The 18,656-nt window shown below is 46.6% G+C and overlaps 1 protein-coding gene across 6 annotated transcripts in view; it reads right to left on the bottom strand.

Annotated features, from left to right (window-relative positions):
* The window catches only part of BICD1 (BICD cargo adaptor 1), a 228,964-nt gene that overhangs the window by 16,696 nt on the left and 193,612 nt on the right, over positions 1-18,656 (bottom strand). The window contains exons 8-9 of one of the 6 annotated variants that reach the window (XM_071210244.1): positions 17,742-17,907; positions 15,036-17,594 (exon numbers count right to left, since the gene is read on the bottom strand). The exons of 2 other annotated variants lie outside the window; for them this stretch is intronic. In XM_071210244.1, coding sequence (XP_071066345.1) covers positions 17,530-17,594; positions 17,742-17,907 — 231 coding nt within the window. In that variant the 3' untranslated portion in view covers positions 15,036-17,529. Of the gene's footprint in view, positions 1-9,197; positions 9,325-15,035; positions 17,936-18,656 lie in introns of those variants that run through there. 3 more of the 6 variants (XM_058283024.1, XM_058283021.1, XM_058283025.2) reach the window with 3 other exon arrangements.

The following is an 18,656-nucleotide window of genomic DNA, read 5'->3' as shown; positions in this document are numbered from 1 at the left end:
GGCTGCTCGCTTCTCCAGGAAAATATCCTCTCTCCCCTCAGCTTTCCTCGGGCCAAATAATCCGAATTCTCTCCATCACTCCTTCTGAGGCATGACTTCGGCTCCTCTCGCTCTCCTCCTTGTTCTCTGGACACGGCGGTTTGTGCCGGCCCTTCTGGACACGAGGCCCTGCCTGGCAGCCACACCTCCCTGCTGCTTCCCACGAGCGTGTAGCTCTGCTCCCGGGTGCTCTCGAGCCAGCTCCTCCACCAGTGCGTGCTGGCGTCTGGGATTCCAGTGTCATAGTTCACGTGTGTTTAGCTTTGCGTCCATCCCGAATAAATTTCACAACATTCTGTGGTGCCTTTGGTTCCTATTTTGTCATCTAGCACATCAACTTCCCATCCCTTTTATTTCTCTCCCAAATCAGAAAATGTGATAAGTTTTTAAGCATGGCCTTGATATTTTGTCTCTATCTAATATAATCAACTAATAATAGGCCCAGGTTAGGTAAAAACCCTCTTTCATAAAGGTCAGTCTATGAATTTGGACCTTTTCTTTTTTTAGGAGGTACCAGGGATTGAACCTGGGTCCCTCACATGGGAAGCAGGGCTCACCCACTGAGCAATACCCACTCCCCAAATTTGGGCCCTTTGAATACATTCATCCAATTATGAATACGGGCAGTTAATCATCATCTAGAATTGATTTCTCTATTTGGCTCACAAGTATTGAAAATACTTGGTTAGGTGGTTTCCAGAGTTCCACTTTCCCTGAGCTTATGAAATGGAGAACGGGCATCTGTCCATCCTGAGGACGAGCGGCCCTCACCACTCTCTGTACTGAGCCGCGGGGCCCTTCCGCTCCAGGATCTCGCGTGGGACGAGCCGCGGGTCGCCGGCTGAGAGCGCCTTCCTTCCCCACTGTTTGCAGCCGCGTCTCCCGCCTCAGGGCCTCTGAAACACCCACTTACTCTCCGCTCGTACTTCCTTGTGGTTCCCTCCTGAGCCCTCTCCCCACCTTCCATAAATCCATGGTTTTTATTTTTTGTTCTTCTGCCCGCCGGGACCCTGCCAGAGTGCGGGGCGCGGGCCCGGGGCTCGGCGGTGGTTTGGGGGCGGCGGGCGAAGGAGTCCCGGCCCCCCGACCCCGAGGAGGAGGCGCGCCTGTCGGGGAGCTGCCCCGGGTGCGTTCAGGAGGCCGAGCCCCCGCCTGCCCCTCGAGGGCCGCTCCTGGGCCAGCGCCCTGGGGCTGACGCGGGTGGGCGCAGGGGCGGGTCAGCGCCAGGGGACCCCGAGGTCTACGAGGAGCCGGGAGGGGCCACGACCTGCCGGGTGACAGCAAAGCCGCCTCCGAGCTCCGAATCCTCCGCCTCTGCGCCCGGCCTGTCCCTCCAAGGTGCTCTGGCCTGTCCTTCCGGGGTGGTCTGCCTGTCCCCCAGGCGCCCTGCCTGACCCCCCAGGGAGCTCACTAGGGGGCTTGGGGGGAAGAACAGCAACCCCGGGGCTGGCGGGGACAGGGGTGACAGCAGCGCTCCCGACGCCCACCAGCCGCTCGTCCAGGCGGACCCCCTCGCACCCCCTCGCAGCAGCTCTTTATTTCTTATGAAGAGCCAACGAGGTGGATCTTGTTTTTATTATAATTTTAGACATTTTAGAAGCTGAGAATCAGGGAGTCCGATGAGTTTATACATGGCCACTTTTTGTGGGACTTTCACAGCGAGCAGCTTCTCATGCTCAGAAAACCCAGCTGTGCCCGCGGTCCCGACGCCGAGGAGGCGAGCGTTCTGGTTAGTTGGCTCCGCACCCGAGCCTGCGCCCTGCGCCCCTGCGCCCCTGCGCCCCTGCGCCCCTGCGCCCTGCGCCCCTGCGCCCCTGCGCCCCTGCGCCCCTGCGCCCCTGCGCCCCTGCGCCCCTGCGCCCCTGCGCCCCTGCGCCCCTGCGCCCCTGCGCCCCTGCCGCTGCGGCCGCACCCCCCGCTCTGAACTCTGCCCCGGCGACCTTAACCCAAACAAACCAAGAACCGCAAACGTTCCCTTAGCTGCTTCTAAACGCTAAAAAGTCCTGGGGTTGGAATAAACAGAAAATGTTCTGGTCCAAGGAAACTTAAACAGACGCGATAGCACATTCTGAGCTAAAAGCCACATTCAAACCCAGCATCGACCGCTTTCTTAGCAAAAGGCATTTTAGACAGAAGCGAAAGAGGTCAAATGAGAAGACCTGGACAGAACTAAACTGATGACTGAATGTGAAGTTTGAGTAATTATGTTAGCAGAAAATATAAATTTCTGTTTACCACGCACTGGGGTGAGGACAAATGGCATGATTATAAACCAACCTCCTAAACCCAGCAACCCTGACTGTTCAAGGACAGAGGCACTGGGTGTCCCTAATTCCTACGGCCCACCTGCGGGCACGCTCAGTGTTAAGCGGCCTTCCACAATCCTGTGTAACAGGTGTAACAGGTGCGACGCAGCGCTGCCTCTGCGCCCAGGCGACCTCTGTCTCCGCTGTTCGCTGTTCGCCATCCTCTCTGCTTCCCTCCTCTCCTTCCTCCAGTCCCATCAGAGAGACCTTTGTGTTTGGCCACCAGCTCCGCCAGCCCGAGGCTGAGGGTCAGCGGGAGACCATCAGCCAGTCTCGGGGGGCTGGCCCGCCCCAGGCTTCAGGGCGGGGGACGGCGGTGAGAGGAGGACTGCTCGTGTGTGCTCGTGTGTGCTCGTGAGTGCTTGTGTGAGCTTGTGCGTGCTTGTGCAGAATCGCCGGCAGACACCAGTGAGATAAGACGGGCCAAGGCAGGGGGCACTGGGGTCGGAGGCTGGCAGCTCCCGCAGGGAGTAGAGGCGGCTCCCCACGAGGCAAGGCGGGCCATGCAGATCGCATGAGGATCCATTTCCCGCGCCTTCCCAGGAGCGTTCCATTCATCTGAAACACTCTTCTCCTGCCTCTACCTCAAAAAAGCAAGTTTCAGTTTCCACCCTGAAGACTCAGCAGGAGCTGTGCGCCCCCGTGAATTCCCGCAGCATCTCCCGCAGGCACCTTTGGCCACTGCTCTCCTCAGTGGCCAATCTAGAGGCTAATCGCTGCCCGGCACCTCGGCGCCCCGAGGGCAGGCAGGGCATGCCTTGACCTTGGCTTGCCCACAGCAGTTTCCCAGGGTTTGCAAACACCTGCTGATGGGCTGGACTCCACCTTCCACAAAAGTGCCTTGGGTTCATTTCCTTATTACCCCTTTCTTAATGCCACTGTCTGGTCAACCCACTTGAAGAAGGAACAGTTTATAATTTACACATTCCTCTCATCATGACACCGTCCTTCTAACTAGAGGAATGATGAAGAGGAAACATTATCTGATCAAAATTTTAAAGTAAATTTAGTGAAGGCAGAGGATCAATTATTGTTTAATCAGTTATTCAATTTATACACCAGGAAAGCTGATGTATAAAGTTATCTTGAACAATTTTTACTGCCACTCTTTAATGTGTGCCAAAAACAATAATACTAAATTATTCCTCACTAAATCTACAAAATGATTAATAGCATGTTAGTGAATAAACAGAAAAGTTAATGAAAAGAAGCATCAAAATACATGACTCTTATAGTAAAAACTTGAACATTTGAATAGTCAGTGGGCTCCAATACACATAAACTGAAGAAAGACAGGAATAGAGTGGAAAATATAGGAAAAAGCAAGAAAAATTTGTGATAGAAACATTATATAAAGAAAAATAAGAGCTTGATATAGAAGCATTTAAATAAATATTAACAGTAGTTAAGAAAAGCTGAAATATTTTTAAAAATCTAATGGATGAATTTAATGACATAATAAAAATGACTGGCTGTGAATAACTTTTAGCAATTTATAATCAAACACATAGTTGACTATTTCATCCCTTTTTATCAAACATATCGCATACCCTCTGAATACATTGTTTCTCTGAAAGGACCCACAGTTACGAGTATAGCATAATTTCCACCTTCTTGATAATTTATAATACCAGGCTCTCAGCCTCCTCTTTACATCTGGGTTTAACATAGCAAAGTCCGTTGTATATTTATTAATCAGAAATTATCAGTACTCATTAAAATTTTCCAGAGGGCAAGGACAGAATTGTTGAAACACATCAAAAAATTTCAATATAAAATAATGAAAAAATAAACATGGTCACAAATATTAACAGGCACCTGGCTCTGCATGTGGTTTATCACACTTTGGTGGCACGCATTAAAATTGTCTTCAACAGTGTAGAATCAGAACATGACTTATTAAGAAGCAGGAGCATTTTCAGGCTTTTCAGTTTGATTAGATCAAAACTTTCACCCAACTTCCATTTGTTGTCCTGATAAATATGCGTAGCCGAACAAATCAATAGTCATAAAAAAATCTATTTTCACTTCAAATCTTGCAAAAGAGAAATATAAAAATGCCCTGCAGTAGAGTCAGTTTCTGCTTCTGAACAACTTAAAATTAAACTACATGCTTGTGTATAATCAACAGGCTATGGTAGGAAAGAGATGGTGTGGAAGGGGAGCTGGTAATTAAGTACAGTGGCACCAAGAGGTAAAAGCACATTTTGCTGCCAGGTGTTTACAACCAACTAAACACCTTTTAGGAAGTAACCTTTTGTTCAGAAAGGTCCTTCCCATGATCCAGCTGGCACAGAATTAACTCAAGGTAGAACAGTGGTCAGTTCTGCTAAGCAAAATCAATAACGCAATGTATCAGATGAAGACCAGCTATGCTTTTGAAATGTCAGGATAATTCATCATCAGAAAGAAAAAAAGAGAAGTAAATTAAACACACTAAAACCAAGAACCCAAAGAGATCAATCATAAAAATGCAAACAAGAAAAATATGAGACACCACTCAGTGAAATGTGTTTGATTTTCTTATGAAATATTTTTTCATTATATTTCATTATCTGAAAAAAGCAACACTGGGGAGCGGATTTAGCTCAGTGGTTGAGTGCCTGCTTCCCACACATGAGTCCCAGGTTCAATCCCCAGTAACGCCTTAAAAAAAAAGTCAACAATAAAAAATATCCTGGGAAATTCAGGGTATCCTCTTCTGTAAAGCAATGGAGCAGGACAGTATAGACTTTCACCAATGTCTGTTGTTTCTTGGTTTGCCCTTTTTTTTTTTTTTAAGAAAAGAAGAAATACTTAAAATGTGTAATCCACATTTTGAGAGTAGGGGGAGAAATAATTCACAAACCCCAAAACTAAACCAAGTGTTTCAAAATGTACTTTGTCCACACAAGCAAATTAAACTGTAAATATAACTCAGTTAAAGGCATAAGCAATATGTTTAAATATTTTTAATATCCAAGTTTACAGAAGATGGTTATTCATTTTTCAAAGAAATGCCTCAGGATTTTCAATGACAAGCTTCCTAATGTAAAAATATTTGACTTGTAGAAATGCAAGTGAAGCAAAGATACTTGGGGATAAACTATTAAGAAAAACAAGGTTTGCCTCAAGGTTCCCAGCCAACTTACCTCTTTTTGCTTTTGATGTCAAGTAGTGCATAAAAAGAGAAAAAAATTATGTTTAACTAATTCTATTGTCATTATATAAGTGGCTTGTACCATAAACACATGCTCAGAGTAAATAACTACACTGTACTTGTTTTTATAAAGGTTCATTTGAACAAAGGTGGAGCAGGACTGTCTGGAAAGCCAGAAGTAGGTGTTTAAAATCACTGGGATGTGCCTGGGACCTGGGTACCATTTGACCAAAAACAAATGTATGACTTCCTACTCTAAACATAGAATTTGAGTTCTTATATACAAAGTAACCACAGGGTATTATCTATTTGCAGTAAGACAATCTTAAGTGCAGTGAAGAAATGGGAGGTGAAGCTCAGTTTAGAGCAGAACTTGAACTGGATAATCAGCATCTGAGCAGCAAAAAGTCCTTGCTATGATGAAAAGTATCTCCTTAACAACAAGTTTAGTTATAATGGCATCCTGCTCTAGATCATTATCCTGCAAAATAAATGTACATATTTTAACATAACTTTTTAAATCCAAGTTTTTGAATTTATAGCATTTTTTTTCCTCTTAATTTTAAGAGTAGCCATCGAATCTTGTCCAGCTCTTGAGAACGTTTACTGACTAAGGCAAGTTCATGAGAGGCCATCTCCAAGAGCAGCGGGGCTGGGACACAGGGGCCTAAATAATCTAGATGCACACACAAACTCTCTGGGGTCCTGTAACGATTAAAGCCAAAACCATCTTGACGTTTTCATGTACAATTCATAAAAACTTTAAATGTGTGATTGTGAGAATACATATGACTTTATTTTTGCCCGAGAGGTGACAATTAAACAAAGGATTTGACATCTTTATGAATTACCTTTTTTAAAGTAAATAAAAGAGTAAGACAACTGTTTCAAGTTGCGCTTTTTCTTTTCTTTTTCTCCCATACCATTCAGGCACCGGACCCTGAAGAAGTATCGAGAGATGGGTGAAGAAATGGGTAGAGGGGAGCAGGACCTGGAGCTGCGAAGGGAGCCAGGGGGGAGCGGCGCCCCGACAGGGCGCCCGGGGCACCCCGCAGCCTTTCTAGCTGGCCATGGGTACAAGTCCTGTCACGGGGCGACCTTGGGGGCTCCAGGTGGCTTTCCTAGGGACTGCGTTTTGACCCATTTAAACAACGGGAAGCGCTGGCAGGCCGCCCGCCGGCGCCAGCTCAGGAGGGCACCCGAAGCCACTCGGCCTGCCGGGAAGGCCACCCCAAGCCGGTCCCCTCCCAGGAGTGGGAGGCGGGCGTGGTGGCGGGCGCCGAGAGGCACATCTGAGTGCGGCCAGCGGCCCCCTCCGAGCGCAGGGCGTAGACACAGAAACGGGTCCCGCGTGTTTCAGGAGGAAGTGCCAGGGCAGCACCCGCGGGCTCAGCGGGACCCCAACCCCCGCTCTCCTGTGGCGCAGTCGGTTCCTAACTGCTTCTAACTTTGTCTATCCTTGTTCTAGATATCAGATAACCGGCTTTTCACATTTCTCGATGGTGCTGAGATAACTGAATTTATTTACAAGTCTATTTAGGAACGGGGATTTCAGACGATGCGCTCCAGTTCCAAAAAGGGAGGGAATGGTTTGTGTTCACAGACTCGGAGCGGCTGGGGCTGGGAAGCCCCTTCGGGGTTCCCGCGTGCTCTCTTCCTGCGTGTGCGCATCTGTGGGCGCAGCAGCCGCGGACGCCAGGGGAGCCGCCGCCCCGCGCACTTGCGGTGGCTTTTCCTTGGCATTTTTCCTTGGAACTCTTTGCAGTAGGAAATGTCCCTTGGAAGGGGCAGCGTGTGCGGAGCCCAGGCCCGCCGCGGGACAGGTTGTATTCTAGGGGCTGATGGGGGGGCCCCACGGCGGGCTCCCAGGTTCAAGAAGAATGCAGACAAAGGAGGGGGTGCCCGGCAAGGGGGGTGCGCTCAGAACAGCCGAGTGAGGGTGAGAGCCCAGGAGAGCTGCGCGCAAGGGCTGCCGAAAGGAAGTCACTGCTGCACCTGCAGCGACGCGGCCCAGGAGCGCAGCGAGGACGCGGCCCAGGAGCGCCGTGGGGACCCGCGAGGACGCGGCCCGAGGGCGCCGCGAGGACCCGCGAGGACGCGGCCCGAGGGCGCCGCGAGGACCCGCGAGGACGCGGCCCGGGAGCGCCGTGGGGACCCGCGAGGACGCGGCCCGGGAGCGCCGCGGGGACCCGCGAGGACGCGGCCCGGGAGCGCCGCGGGGACCCGCGAGGACGCGGCCCGGGAGCGCCGCGGGGACCCGCGAGGACGCGGCCCGAGGGCGCCGCGGGGACCCGCGAGGACGCGGCCCGAGGGCGCCGCGGGGACCCGCGAGGACGCGGCCCGAGGGCGCCGCGGGGACCCGCGAGGACGCGGCCCGGGAGCGCCGTGGGGACCCGCGAGGACGCGGCCCGAGGGCGCCGCGAGGACCCGCGAGGACGCGGCCCGGGAGCGCCGCGAGGACCCGCGAGGACGCGGCCCGGGAGCGCCGTGGGGACCCGCGAGGACGCGGCCCGGGAGCGCCGTGGGGACCCGCGAGGACGCGGCCCGGGAGCGCCGTGGGGACCCGCGAGGACGCGGCCCGGGAGCGCCGTGGGGACCCGCGAGGACGCGGCCCGTCCCCGGGTGGAAGCAGCAGGTGCCCGGGGGCGCCGCGGTGGCCCCCTCCTGCGCCTGCGCCCGGCCCCCCGGCCCGCCCCTGGGGTCTTCCACTTCCTCGCCCGCTGCCCGCCCCTCGGGGCTCGCGGACCCCGGCCGGCTGCACCGCGGGCTCGCGTGGGGAGCGGCAGCCGCGGGCCCGGGCCTGGCCCAGCAGGGAGGGCGCGCGGGGCGCGGAGGGGCCTGGGGCGGCCGGGAGTGCAGGGGGCCGGGGCCGGGGCCCGCCGACAGCGCCAAAGCGCCTCTGCGCGGGGCGGGGGTCCAAGGCCAGGAGCCGGAGGCGGCCCGCTCCCCGCGAGGCCCGGGCTGAGCCGGGCAGGGGCTCCGCGCCCGAGGGCAGCAGCGCGCATGCGCCAGCCGCAGTGGGCGGAGGAGTGCGCGTGCGCAGGAGCGCGCGCGTGAGAGCGCGAGCGAGGACGTGCGCGTGCACTGCGCACGCGGGCGAGGGTGCGGTTGAGACGGAGGCCGAGCGCCTCCGCGGGCGGGCAGGGGAAGCCGGCCGAGTGCGCGCCCGTGCGTGCGTGCGCGTGCACGTGCCAGAAAGCGGCACCGGGCGGGATCCAGAGGAGGGGGCTCCCCGCGCCTCGCCGCTCCTCTCCCTCTCCTCTCCCTTTCCCGCGGGCGCAGCCGCCTGGGCGTGGGCGGGGGCGGGTGCGCGTGCGTGGGCAGGCGAGTGGGGCGTGGGTGGGCGAGCCTGCACCTCACCTGAGCGCTTTCACCCCGCGTGTGGAACAATGAAGACCCTCACACACGTGGGCTTCCTCTCACCTCGCGGCGCTGGTAGAGAAAGCTCCCTTGAGGCTTCAAGCAAGGACATTTCTGGTTCATGGGTTCAATAAAACTTTAAGAACACTTAAAAAGTACATAATACTAAAATAGTCAACATGGACTACTAATATGAGCTAATTTAATTGCACATTCCTGCTTCAATGTTGATTTTAAACAACTCAATATTCCATCCTTTTGTCACAGCTTATTTTGCTACAGTGTTCAGGTTTAGAATATGGAATCTTTGCATAAAATGCAAATTCTGTAGAGGAATTCCTGACAGAGAAGGAGGTAGAGAACCAAAGCAAAAAGAAAAATGCTGATGGGGCTGTGAGCATCATGGCATTATCTGCTGTGCAACTCCAATTCATAGTGTGGAATGGTTTATTCAGTTTTGTCTTTATCTTCTCCCTTATTCTGGGTACAAGGAAAACAAATGGGATCCATTTAGAAAGAGAAACTAAAAGATAGCACTTGTGTTCAGTCTATATATGGTGTCACAAAACTGCCATTTAAAACTGGTAGGATACATTTAGCACATTTTCAATGCAATCTCTGGTTAAAATAAGAAACACGGGCTTTTCAGAGGCTTGGCTGCAAGAATTAAAAAGAATTTAAGGAATATGTTTGGTAGCATATCCCTAAACAATAGGAATTAAGTTCTTGTATTGACAAGGAGGCCTACTAACACATAAAAGAGATGGACAAAAAAGGACATACGAACCTTAAATATGTGTCTATTTGAAAGAGCACTGCTACTGTCAGACACAAAATAGCAAACATTTGGCCCAATATTTCAGTTTAAAAGAAAAAGTAAACATGCACCATCTTCAATCCCATTTTAAAATCGAATGCTATTTATTAAAATTTAGATTTCCATGCAGGAATCATATCTAGTTTAAAAAACAGTGGTAAGTACTGCACTAGAACTGCACTATCCAATGACCCTAGCCGAATGTGGCCATTGAGTATTTGAATTGTGGCTAGTTCAAATTCAATATGCTATAAAGATAAAAACACTAAATTTCAGAGGCTGTGGAAGAAAAAAGAATGCAAAATATATCAATAATTGTTTACATTGATTAACTGTGGAAATAGTAAGATTATGGATATATTGTATTAAATAAAATATCTTATTAAAATTCATTTCACCTATTTCTTTTGTTTTAAAGTATGGCTACCAGAAAAATTAGGATGTGGCTCACATTGTATTTCTATCAGATAGCTCTAGTCTAGAAAGTGAAACATTTCTTGCAGCTGTCATTTTGTTGTTTGGCAAGAAATATTTCTGTTTCACTTGGAAACATTTCAAACTTTTCTAAAGGGCTCAAGCATATTTTCCTCCCCTCCTACATTCTTCCTATTAAAAATTAAAAAAAAGATGAACTGATACGCAAAATGGGCCATGATATCTTAAGTGATAAAAAGCAGCATGCATAACCATGTTTTTGGTTGTGCCAACATTATAGTTAGTACATATATAAAATACATTTGTTTTATATATGTACACGTTTATGCACATTTTCTTGTGCGAGTTGACATATGTACAACATTTATGCACATTTGCTTTTGTGGGTTTATATATGTACACATTTTCCACATTTGCTTGTGTGCAGTTATATATGTACATATTAATGCACATTTGCTTATGTGTGGTTATATATGTACACATTTATGCATATTTGCTTGTGTGGGGTTTTATGTACACATTTATGCACATTTGCTTTTAAGTGTATAGAATGTCTCTAGAAGAATTCAAAGTGACTGGCTGCCTGGGACCCAGTGGTGCCAACAAGATATACTTTCCACTGTATTCCCTTTTGTTCCTTTTGAATTTTGAACCATCATTACCTGTGGAAAATAGTTTAAAAACTTCCACAATGGAATAAAAGGAAAAAAATAAGGAAAGCTTATATACTTATATATAACCCTTTTACTCTGTTACACAGATTCATAAATTTTCTCCTGTAAAATTAATATTTTCTTATAACTGCCTTGTTTCTTAGGCATGCATATATTTTAAAAAATCAAATAAATGAATTAAAGAGAAGCCTCTAAATGACATGTACACTGCCTGGATTAAATAACACGAGAAATGAATCATTTACCTGGAAATTTTCCAATGGAACTGCTCTGTAGATTTTACTACATCTCCTAACTAAACCACATCTGAAATACACTATTTATAATTCTGTATACATCAGAAGAACCACCTGCATAGATGATAAACCACAACAAAGCTAAAATATGCCTTTTGAAAGTCTGTAGAAAATGTAGGCCAAATACTCCACGACAGCCTCAGGTGGGGCAGGTGCTGCACAAGACTCAGGGCTGGAAGACTCGGGAGGAGCCCCCGGGACCAGCTCCCTGCCCCAGGAGCTTACAGACTCGGGGAGGAGTCAGCGTTTAACAAAGAATGCCCAAACTGGTGCCTGTGATACACAGAGCTCACACCATTGTAGGAAAAATCAGGGAAAGGGAAAAGTCTTAGAATTCTACAATATTTTTACATGAACCTAGTTATCCAGCTGCAAATCAAAACATTCAGCTGAATTTAAGGATATCTGGTATTTATCTAAACAAAGCAAATGCATAGCTATTTTGGGGAAAATTTAGGTAAATCCCTGTGCTTTTCAGTTCCGAGCAGGCGTCTCTCGCAACAGAGACCGCCGGAACCTAGAACGCCGCAGCGCCACTCGAAGTCCAACTCAAGATTATTCCTTACTAAAAGGTTTCCTGGAAAAATGGGCCTGCCCTTGAAAAATACCATAAAGAAATCCGAAGAGCCTGCACGTTTCCACTCTAAAAAGGAATTAAAAGGGAATTGTGACTGCCTAGAAAAAGAACGAAGGAAATGCAATCCTGTTAGAAGACACAGGATTCATTACAATTGGGAAATGTGAATTGATTTCTCAGTACACACTTGATAGGGCAAGACAGAAAAATGTACTTTTTCATGCGGGGTTGGTAATTTTTGTGAATTATTAAAAGTTTGAGGTCATTTTTTTTGTTTGGCAGGTTTCCCAAACTAAAGACAACAAGGTCTAGCATCAGAACTGCCCAAGCCGTCCTCAGCAGGGAGCTCTGTATAAGCGGTTAGATGAAAACACAAGCCTAAAATTAATAAGTTTCAACAGAACTCTGCTAATTCCTATTGTTTCAGTAATTGAAGTCTGTGGGAAAAGAAAGTATGGAGAATGAAAAAAGGAAAATATGGGAAGTAGAACACACAGGTAAATGGAAAAGCCTCTATGGGAAAAATATGTATACTTTAGGAAAAAAATCATTTCGGCCCTAAGGTCAGGAAGTCAGTCCAGAGCTCCTTCTACATACAATGCGGGAAGAAGAAGGTAGGAAGAGGAGGCTGCGCTGGGATTCAAGAATGAACGGTTAGACTAGCTTCAGGCACGTTTTACACTGTGCGCCTCAGTTTGGTTTCCACCACCTGCAGGGGTGTATTTCCTCAGTGGCCTCATCCACTTCTTGTCTCAGGGGTTACCCATGTCCCATCCCTTCTCCAGCTTGCCGTCATGGTGGCCTATAAAATGAATTTCTGATCATATTCTTAAGACTGACTCAACAATTAAAGAGCAAGGAATCCAATTTTAAATGGGCAACAGACTTAAATAGATATTTCTCCAAAGAGGAAATACAAGTGGCCAAAAATCAGGTGAAAAAAATGTTCCATATACTAGCTATTAGGGAAATACAAATCAAAATGACAATGATATTATCTCTCCCCTGATAGAATGGTCATTATTTAAAAAACAGACAACAATAAGTGCTGGAGAGGATGTGGAGAAATAAGAACACTCCGTCACTGTTGGTGGGAGTGTAAATGGAGCAGCCTCTGTGGAAGACAGTTTGGCAGTTCCTCAGGAAGCTAAATGTAGAACTGCCATATGATCCAGCAATTCCTTTACTAGGAATATATCCAGAAGAACTGAAAACTGTGGCATCTGTACACCAATGTTCATAGCAGCATTATTCACAGTTGCCAAAAGATGGAAACAAACCAAGTGTCCATCCACTGATGAATGGATAAACAAAACATGGTATACACATAGGATGGAACACTATGCTGCAGTAAGAAGAAATGAAATTGGGACACATATATGAAAACATGGATGAGTCTTGAAGACGACAACTCAGGGAAGTAAGACACAAAAAGACAAATATTGCATGGTCTTATTAATATACACTAAATACAAAGAAAACATACATGGAGTTAAAACCTAGAGAGGAAGGTTAAGAAGTACTGATGCTGATGTATGTAGAGTTTTAATTAACTTGACTGCAAAAGTGTGGAAATGTATAGAGTTGATGGTAACACTTTAGAGTGAGTAGAAGCTGGTTTATAAATGGGATTGTGGCTGAAGGGTAGTCTGGGGAAGTAACTATTAATTGAAAGAAAGCTAGAAGATAATCAAGGGACTGAAAAACACAGTTAACTCGGATGGATGAGAATTGTGGTTAATAGGACAAATATAAGAATGACCCTCTGTGAACCAGAACAAATGTACATCCCTATTGCAAGGTGGTGGGAATGTGGAGAAAGATGGGAAAAATACAATTAACGTAACCTATGGACTATAGTTAACAGCAATACTGTAATATTCTTGCATTAACGTCAAAGATGTGCTGTGTTAATAATACGGGGGTATGGAAACAAAATGCCAAATGTGTGCTGTGGACCACAGTTAGTGCTCATAGTCCGAGGACATGACCTCGTGATCTGTACCGGGCGTTCCACCCCGCTGACCTTTCCTGCACACTCCTCGCGGCACTCCTGCCCGCGCCCTCCCTTCCTCCCGCCCGGGAAGCTCCCTGCTCATGGCAGCGCACCTTTAGGGTTACCCTTTGTGCCTGCCCCTCTCGGCTTGGACAGGGGTGGTGCTGACGAGAACACCACTGCACATCCAGAGCCAAGAACAGCCCGACGCACAGCAGGTCTCAGTGACTAATGTTACATTTTGCTGAATGGGTAACAGGATTACGATGCTGACACACGCTTAGGGACACAGGCTCTGCAAGGCAGCGAACAGAAGTAAACGCCCCTGAGAGCAGGGCCAGGCAGAGGCAAGCTTCCCTGGGTCGCTCGGTGCTGCGCTGGATGATGCCTCTGACTGTGGATGTAAGATTAGCGCTTCTCTGTGAGTGGTTTTACAAACAGGCGAACTCTAAGAGCTCAGAGACCTGTTCACATCTCAAAACAAGACTGTTCTCTCACACTGGTCCCTAGCGGTGTCAGAGGCCGAGGCGAGGACAGCGGGAGAAGGTGGGGACTGAAACGAGGCGGAAAGCCAAGCTCCTGCAGGCAGCGTGGGGTGAGCAGAGCAGGAATCCCCAAGGTCGCGTCCAAGGGCATCCCATGTGTCCTGCACAAACGCCACAGCCCGTCCCAGCACGGAAACCACCGCTCCCTCCGATGGGCTAACTGCGCTCTGCGGTGGGCTTTCCTCGCTGACTACCTGGTGAGGCTGCGTCGCTGTGGCTCGGGCGGTGGTGAAGGCAGCACATGAAGCACGCGCTCCATGGAGAGCTCGCTCTGCTGCTCCAACGCACACCCCTGTGGCCAGGAGGACCACCAAGCGCAGAGGCACCTGCCATCAGCCGGAAGGCGAGGCTGAGACCACTGAGAGGCACGAAGAGGCGGGGGGGACGCTGGAGATCGCCAGCAGGACTGGGTCAAGCCAGGACAGGACGCCGCGAGCCCTGGCCAGAAGCCCTGGAGTGTCGGATGGAGCCGACGTTGGGGCCAGGAAATCCCCACCCGAACTCACCCCACCTCTCTTGAAACTGAGAAATCAGCCTTTTATACAGGAGAAGGGGTTTTCTGCTGAGCATATGGTGGAACCGAAATCTATTTGAAAATAACTCGTATTTGGTCAACACCATTTTATATCCTGTGTTTAAAAATTGTAAACTAGCTATCTGTCTTACTTCCTCCTCTACAGGATCCCAAACAAATCAAACTAATTTAATTTTATTGATATAATTACTTCAGTGATCTTCGATAGAAAAGAAATCTGCTTAATAATTAAAATTACCTAAAAAGGTACACTACAAATATATTTTAGAAAACAATGCCTATCAAAAACATTCTGACAAATTAACAGGAAACTGTATTTGAAAAGAATGATTAATATATATTGTTGCCAGTCGGTAAATTTTATAATAAACTTACATTAAACTCATGAATAAAACACATTCATAGAATCTATTATTTCCCACGGGTTTCAGGTATATTTCCTGGCATAGAACATTGGGCTTGCTAAATATAACATATTTACCCTTTCTCAGCTAAATGAAAACACTTTATATGATAAAAGAATATAAAGAATGTTTAACATGATTGATCCTATGCAGTTTTGTTTAATAATGCAGCTATTTTTAAAAGATACAATTCAATTGATATAGATAGTCTATATAATAATTCATTTAACCAGAACCTTTTAGAAAATGTTCCAGATTGATCTGATAAGAATTTATAAAGGATTGACATGGTTGGTTTCATGATACATAATTCAAAATTCCTCAGATTATAATGAGAGTTTTACTTCCTCCCCTTCTATTATTTCAACTTGAAATAAATGGTTAGAAATTAAAGTATAAAGTTTACCAATATATTAAATTGTTATTAGAGTGATTTTCTGGCCCACTGATGATTCTGAATTCTATATTATTCACAGCTTTAGTCTTGTGTGTAGCAATCATTTCTAAGGCCAATGGCATTTTCAGGTTTTTCAAAACTAAAGAATTTGAGAAACCTAACGGTAATTTCATCTCTGCCCATCAGCCTTGGAGTTGGAAGAGGTAAACCATGTGCATAAATATTCAGAATGCGTGAAAATGGGTAAAATGTTTTATGGAGTTTTTCGTACATTGATATACCCTTTGAGATAGCAATATCAAAATGTAGCAAAAAACATAACGATGTTCATACTTATAAGCCAGTAATCTTGGGAAAAAACTGAATAGACCAGATATTGAGTGCATGAGGATATCCCAGCAGCATTCTCAAACATAACAAATAACAGGAAACTATCTCAATGGACAAGAGGTGAAGCAGTGATTCATGAGATAATATCTGAAATAAAATGTCTGACATGACCACCTTTAAAAACAAAAGACTATGTGGCCACATGGAAAAGTTTTGATATAAGGCTAATGGCTGTCACAGTGTAATGACCACGAGGTAAGATATAGCTGAACAAGGATCAAATGGTCACACACAGAAATGAAAATCGTTACCGTTGTTAATATTTATTACTCTTATTGAGGCGATCTTTTATTAAAGTAGGAGTTATTTCTTAATCATATAATTTCCTTTCTAAATTCTCGTGGTATAATGCTATTGAATCCTGAAAGGGCACTAAAACTTTTGTGAGTTTTATCCGAGGTAGGAATCCTAATGAATCACTACGACATTGATGAGCCACAGGTACTTAGAAGCACCTTCTCAAGGGGTCGAAAACAGTAGGAAATGAGTTAAGTAGAAATACACAGCAGAGTTGTCGCCTTTTTTTAGGTGTACATTTTAGCAATTATGCTCTGCTAACTCATTGTCACTGTCAAGTTCCTCAGACATTCTTAGAACACTGAGCATGTGTTGCAAGTGTCCACACCATGTCTTTTAACCCCAATCAGCAGGTTGATTACATGAATCAGAAAAGGAAAGCATTAGAGTCCCAAAGATGAAGCGTGCCAAAAAGGAATTAAGGTAAAATTGAAATAAATTAGGTAGGAGAATGTTAGGGGGAAAAAAAAAAGATTCTGTGGCCAGGATGGCAAACTTAGAGGCCACAGTAGTGCCAGAAGATAAAAGAAACAACTAGAGCAGGCTGGGGTAAGATAATAGAGAATGGTGGGGACAATGGAAAGCTGGAAAGCTTGCCCTGTCTGAAAGCAGCAGGCACTCCGTAGTGCCTGTGGTTTGCTGAAATGCACAAACGCATATTCAGGGCTGCCAGATACACAGAACTTTTCAAAAGAGGTCAGAAGCATAGATGGGCATGTGAAAAGTCCACATTTTTAACTATTGACAATTAATTTGAGTTTAATTTTTTCACTCCCTTTGATAGTCTGATAACTCCCCTGGGGCTCATTTTGTCTGATACCTGTTTGCCACCTCTGACAAGGATTTCTCAGAAGGATAAGCTTTATTTGCTAGAAGAGATATTTTCAATTTGGGCCTCTTCATAAGGAAAGTTTAAAAAGAGAGAGAGAGAAATGCAAAACAGTGATGTTAAGTAAATTATGAGTATGTTGGGAAGCATAAATAAGTCAGAGCTTGCAAACTACAAGAACATTAACTACGATCTGAGTGCTTCTAAGGAGCAAAAATGTCAAGGATTTTACTGTGTGCTTTTATTTTCGATACAATGATTGAGACATTCTGAATCACTACAAAAGGAAATTAGCCCAAAAGGCTTTTCATAAAGATGGCTGGCTCCCTTTTTACCGAAATTACATTAAAGATGAAATGAGCAAAATGAGACAATCTAACCCAAATGGAATTGGCATTGGCTTCAAACTGCAAACAGGCTCCAGGTGTGTGTCTGGCAAGGCGGCTGCTGCTCTCTCCCCGCCACCTGTCCCATTCCTTCCATCCGCGGTCGCTTAAAAAGGGGCCTGGAGACACCTAGGAATGGCAGCCAGGCTGCGAGTAAAGAGGAAACGGGATCCTGGGCAGACAGGAGATTTCACTTTAGGGGTCGGACTTGAATGCCGTGGGACTGGCCTCTGCGGACGGGGGGCCCGTGTGGGTGGAAGGAAGGGGAGTGCGTCCACTGCTAACATTTGCATACATGCACCAAGGAAAAAGCGTGTACCTGGTGGAGCCACGGTTAACCTTTTCTCCTTGCGGAGCCGGTGCCCTTGGCTGAATTCACTCATGGAAGGGGGGCCCTTCAGAAGAAATGACTCTGTGGAGGTGGGGCCAGGGGGAGCTGCTAATAAACTCTGTAGGTAGGAGGCCCCTGAGGTCCTGGGACGGCTCTGATCACAAAGGGAAGGTGAAAATGGTCTTGCAGGAGATCCAAGAAAAATACATACAGGAAACAAAAAAGTTTTACTTTAATCGCCTTTCAACACCTTACCAGTGACAATAAATTGTCATTTAATTTTCTTAATGTGTAAATCAAGACTTTTGCTATTATTTTTTAGTTTCCATACCAGGATACAACCTGATTTGGAAACTGTATTGGATTCTGGAAAAGAGATATACAGTTACTCAGTCAGTTTGAACCACAGATAGAAAACATTTGTATTATCTGATCCCTTACTCAAAGCTCCTGAAAAAAAAAAACGTTACTGTTAACTGAAAATACAGGGTAACTCAGCTTCAAGACTCTGGTAAAAGGTCACAAAATCAAGTCACGAAACCTTAAAAAGTGCTTTTTTTTTTTTGAGCAATATTAACATACCAAATGAAAAAGCACAAAACCTGCTTTTAGATCAAGAATAAACATTCCATTTCATTTTACTGAAATACAGAGATATAGTATGGACAAACCTTCCCCTCCTAGTTGGTTAAGGAGAAGCTGATAAATGGCACCATTATAAGAGGTACACAGACTTTTAAAATTGCAACTTGTGTAAAACACAGCTTCAGTCTTAATCCACCTTCCCCTGACCAAGTTCTAGGTTGGGTACATTTACGTCTAGAAAACGTGGGCAGACCCTGGTCAGTCGAGAGGTGGGGGTGGAAATGGAATCTTCAAACACAGCTAGGAAAGGCGTCGACC

This window comes from Dasypus novemcinctus, chromosome 20, assembly GCF_030445035.2.
Source record: "Dasypus novemcinctus isolate mDasNov1 chromosome 20, mDasNov1.1.hap2, whole genome shotgun sequence".
In the NCBI taxonomy this organism is placed as follows: Eukaryota; Metazoa; Chordata; class Mammalia; order Cingulata; family Dasypodidae; genus Dasypus; species Dasypus novemcinctus.
This window is presented reverse-complemented; position numbering and strand designations above follow the sequence as displayed.